This window comes from Gadus morhua, chromosome 4, assembly GCF_902167405.1.
Source record: "Gadus morhua chromosome 4, gadMor3.0, whole genome shotgun sequence".
NCBI lineage: Eukaryota > Metazoa > Chordata > Actinopteri > Gadiformes > Gadidae > Gadus > Gadus morhua.
In genome coordinates, this window is record NC_044051.1 from 41,573,652 (window position 1) to 41,578,651 (window position 5,000).

At 48.9% G+C, this 5,000-nt stretch overlaps 1 protein-coding gene and 1 long non-coding RNA gene across 2 annotated transcripts in view; both read right to left on the reverse strand.

The window, feature by feature from the left end:
* LOC115543088 (keratin-3, type I cytoskeletal 51 kDa-like) overlaps positions 1 to 3,292 on the reverse strand; it is a gene marked incomplete at its 5' end in the record, with an annotated part of 4,548 nt that extends 1,256 nt beyond the window's left edge. Inside the window, one exon of the mRNA XM_030355645.1 lies at positions 708 to 3,292. Coding sequence (XP_030211505.1) covers positions 1,928 to 3,292 — 1,365 coding nt within the window. The remainder of the gene's footprint in view (positions 1 to 707) is intronic.
* A 175-nt stretch (positions 3,293 to 3,467) lies between these two features.
* LOC115543095 (uncharacterized) overlaps positions 3,468 to 5,000 on the reverse strand; it is a 2,277-nt gene continuing 744 nt past the window's right edge. The window contains exons 2-3 of the long non-coding RNA XR_003976661.1: positions 4,958 to 5,000; positions 3,468 to 3,517 (exon numbers count right to left, since the gene is read on the reverse strand). The exon at positions 4,958 to 5,000 is cut by the window's right edge and continues 78 nt beyond it. This is a non-coding gene — a long non-coding RNA (uncharacterized LOC115543095). The remainder of the gene's footprint in view (positions 3,518 to 4,957) is intronic.

The following is a 5,000-nucleotide window of genomic DNA, read 5'->3' on the forward strand; positions in this document are numbered from 1 at the left end:
TGAGCCCAGGCGAGACGCTTTTGACGTTGTCTCTTATTCAAGAGTGGCTTTACACGAGGAATGCGACAGCTGAAGCCCATATCTTGCATACGTCGGTGTGTGGTGCTTCTTGAAGCACTGACTCCAGCTACAGTCCACTCTTTGTGGATCTCCCCCACATTTTTGAATCGGTTTTGTTTGACAATCCTCTCCAGGGCGCGTTTATCCCTCTTGCTTGTACACTCTTTTCTACCACATCTTTTTCTTCCCTTCGCCTCTCTATTAATGTGCTTGGACACAGAGCTCTGGGAACATCCAACCTCTTTGGCAATGACCTTTTGTGTCTTGCCCTCCTTCTTTAAAGTATCAATGGTCATCTTTTGGACAGTTGTCAAGTCAGCAGTCTTCCCCATGATTGTGTGTCATACAGAATCAAAACGAGTGACCATTTAAAGGCTTTTCCAGGTGTTTTGAGTTAGTTAGCTAATTAGAGTGTGGCACCAGGTGTCTTCAATATCTGACCTTTTCACCATATTCTAATTTTCTGAGATGTTGAATTTAGGGTTTTCATTGGTTGTCAGCTATAATCATCTTCTTTTTGGCAAAAAACACTTATAATGTATCAGTCTGTTTGGAATGAATGTATACATTCTACAGGTTTGACTTTCTAAATGGAATTAATGAAATAAATCAACTTTTTCATGATATTCTAATAATATGACCAGCACCTGTATAGTTATTAGCCACGTCTTCAAATCCATTTCACAGAAGGTATTTTTTTACACGCCATGATTGGCAGAGGGTTTCGACGACTGCTTGTTAGTGAACTAATGCGTTCCACTCAATATGGTGACGAGTCATTTAGCAGACGCTTCTATCCAGAGCGATCTACAGGGAATTCAGTCACAGGTGTTTTGACATAAGGTTATAAATAAACACAAAGAATTATAACATGACAAAGAACCACACACTCCTACGCACACACACACACACACACACACACACACACACACACACACACACACACACACACACACACACACACACACACACACACACACACACACACACACACACACACACCTAACATGAGTAGAATAGAAGCGACCGGTGGCGTCTACACCAGCACCTCCCCCTACATCAGCAGGAGGAATGGGAGGAGCCTGCAGGAGGGGGCGGGGCTCCAGAGTCAGGGGGCGCGGCCATGGAGTTGTGTCTTTGGGAAACTTTTTTTTGTCACGTCAAGCTGCCGTGTTGTTTATGGAGGAAATTTGAATTAGATAATAATTCAACTTTTTACCGTTTTTTCCTTTAACTTGTTAACGCGGCCTTACTGTTTCTATCTTGCAGATGCATCGACTCAAAGTGACCAAAAGTGAATCCAGGAACATGGATTTTGCATTCCTCTGCTTTTAGTGTGAACCTTCCCGGGGTCAGAGAAGAGCAGTGATGCCACTGGTTGGACCGTGGCTTCAGTGACCCCCCCGTACGTAACTGGTAGCTGTTGGCATTAGCGCGCTAATGCTAATACCACGGGGCCACGGCATTAGCCCCACAACTCAACGAGATACACCTTCTAAATAATTCAACCATGCATCTATTCACCTGGGGATGTGTGATGTAACAAACAATGTTAAAAAGGCTGATTCCAAAAAACGAGAGTTCAGCCTATAACAGGCGAGCCTGGCCTCGCCAGACCAGCCTGTCAACAGACCGCTGACCAGCACGGGCGGCCATCTCTGTTGTCGTTGAAACGCCTCGACGGCGAACCTGCACCCTGCGCCCCACATCACCGTGTTCATCCCGCCACATGACGGTTCAACGGTTGTGATTGGTCCGTCGGTTTCGCCCTGGCGAACATTGTTTGTACGGGAGGAGGGGCAGACCTTATCCGCAGAGCAAAGTAAACGTGAGCTCGTCTGGTTCCCAGGTTCATCACGAGCAGTGACTACGGCGCTGTCTGGTTCTGGAGAACCTTTCTCTCACTCCTCAACGATAGAGGTGGCTTCTGGTGGTCGCAGTGCTCCCGTCGGACCCTGGGAAGGTCCTGCTGTAGGTCCTTCTGGTGGTCGCAGTGCTCCCGTCGGACCCTGGGAAGGTCCTGCTGTAGGTCCTTCTGGTGGTCCCAGTGCTCCCGTCTGACCCTGGGAAGGTCCTGCTGTAGGTCCTTCTGGTGGTCGCAGTGCTCCCGTCGGACCCTGGGAAGGTCCTGCTGTAGGTCCTTCTGGTGGTCGCAGTGCTCCCGTCTGACCCTGGGAAGGTCCTGCTGTAGGTCCTTCTGGTGGTCGCAGTGCTCCCGTCTGACCCTGGGAAGGTCCTGCTGTAGGTCCTTCTGGTGGTCGCAGTGCTCCCGTCGGACCCTGGGAAGGTCCTGCTGTAGGTCCTTCTGGTGGTCGCAGTGCTCCCGTCTGACCCTGGGAAGGTCCTGCTGTAGGTCCTTCTGGTGGTCGCAGTGCTCCCGTCGGACCCTGGGAAGGTCCTGCTGTAGGTCCTTCTGGTGGTCGCAGTGCTCCCGTCGGACCCTGGGAAGGTCCTGCTGTAGGTCCTTCTGGTGGTCGCAGTGCTCCCGTCGGACCCTGGGAAGGTCCTGCTGTAGGTCCTTCTGGTGGTCGCAGTGCTCCCGTCTGACCCTGGGAAGGTCCTGCTGTAGGTCCTTCTGGTGGTCGCAGTGCTCCCGTCGGACCCTGGGAAGGTCCTGCTGTAGGTCCTTCTGGTGGTCGCAGTGCTCCCGTCGGACCCTGGGAAGGTCCTGCTGTAGGTCCTTCTGGTGGTCGCAGTGCTCCCGTCGGACCCTGGGAAGGTCCTGCTGTAGGTCCTTCTGGTGGTCCCAGTGCTCCCGTCGGACCCTGGGAAGGTCCTGCTGTAGGTCCTTCTGGTGGTCGCAGTGCTCCCGTCGGACCCTGGGAAGGTCCTGCTGTAGGTCCTTCTGGTGGTCGCAGTGCTCCCGTCGGACCCTGGGAAGGTCCTGCTGTAGGTCCTTCTGGTGGTCGCAGTGCTCCCGTCGGACCCTGGGAAGGTCCTGCTTTAGGTCCTTCTGGTGGTCGCAGTGCTCCCGTCGGACCCTGGGAAGGTCCTGCTGTAGGTCCTTCTGGTGGTCGCAGTGCTCCCGTCGGACCCTGGGAAGGTCCTGCTGTGAGGAGCAGGTCGGGGTCGGGGGCCACCGGCTCTGGGGCGAGCAGACGTCAGTCGGTGCACGTTCCCACAGACACTGCCTGGCGGTCCCCTGCTGTGATCGACCACCACCTCCTCCTCCTCCACCTCCTCCTCCACCTTCTCCTCCACCTCCTCCTCCTCCTCCTCCTCCTCCTCCTCCACCTCCACACTATCTGTCCTCTCTCTCTCTCTCTCTCTCTCTCCCTCTCTCTCTCTCTCTCTGCCTCTCTCTCTCTCTCTCTCTCTCTCTCTCTCTCTCTCTCTCTCTCTCTCTCTCTCTCTCTCTCTCTCTCTCTCTCTCTCTCTCTCTCTCTCTCTCTCTCTCTCTCTCTGCTCAACTGACCGCACATATACCGAACCCGACCCCGCCACCAACCTCCTCCTCCTGTACACACACACACGCACGCACGCACACACACACACACACGCACACACACACACACACACACACACACACACACACACACACACACACACACACACACATACACACACGCAGGGAGCGTGACGTCACATACGAGACATGTAGTCTTTCTCATTGTGTTTTCTCTACAGCCTTTAACTGAACAATTGCACAATAAACGGTCAAACTCTTGACATGAAAAATCATCATTAAAATCAACGAACAACATATGTCTAATCCAGGGCATATAAAGACTGGGACCAAAAGATAATTACTTTCTCTCCGTTGAAACCCATTCATATGTTACGATCTCATAGGTCCCATGGGGGTCTACCGGAAGGGGCGGACTCACGAGCTCTATAAATGCTCCCAGACCGGAAATGCAACTTGAAAGGCTGGCGTCCGAGGATGCAGGAACACACCATAACAATAAGATGTTATTACTTTATATCAGTCAGCTGTTATCCTGCTCTAAACCACCACACTAACAATAAGCTGTTCTAACTTTATATCAGTCAGCTGTTATCCTGCTCTAAACCATCACACTAACAATAAGCTGTTATAACTTTATACCAGTCAGCTGTTATCCTGCTCTAAACCACCACACTAACAATAAGCTGTTCTAACTTTATATCAGTCAGCTGTTATCCTGCTCTAAACCACCACACTAACAATAAGCTGTTCTAACTTTATATCAGTCAGCTGTTATCTTGCTCTAAACCACCACACTAACAATAAGCTGTTATAACTTTATATCAGTCAGCTGTTATCCTGCTCTAGACCATCACACTAACAATAAGCTGTTATAACTTTATATCAGTCAGCTGTTATCCTGCTCTAATCCATCACAGTAACAATAAGCTGTTATAACTTTATACCAGTCAGCTGTTATCTTGCTCTAAACCACCACACTAACAATAAGCTGTTATAACTGTATATCAGTCAGCTGTTATCATGACCTCACAGGGGCCAGCTCTACTACAAGAGACAAGAGCTGAACCTACCACTTTATATTTCTAATTTATTTTCACCTTTTTCATTTAATTAATTATCATAAAATTGACATTCATTGCAGAAAAAAGATTTAGCTTGAAAACAATGTTATTTTATGAATTTATAAATGTCTTGTACTGTGTATAAAAAACATTGCTTCTGTTTTAATCACTTATACATTGTTATTTAAACAAGCACTGCATTAAAAAGAAGGCAGTATGGAACCATATAATAAATATTATCACAATAATCATAATCATAAAATAAAAATGTATTTTCTATTACGTGATTCAAATGCGTTCGCCCCAAACGGTATAAAGTTATGAGGGTATAAATGCAAGTGAAGGAACGGATGTTGAAGAGTTTCTAAAACAAGTGAATCAGAGCAAAAGTTTGGAATTTAAGAATGATCGATTTGAGGGTCCTTACTGCGGAGGACGAGGAAGTGGCCTCGAACAACGAGGTGCAGTGC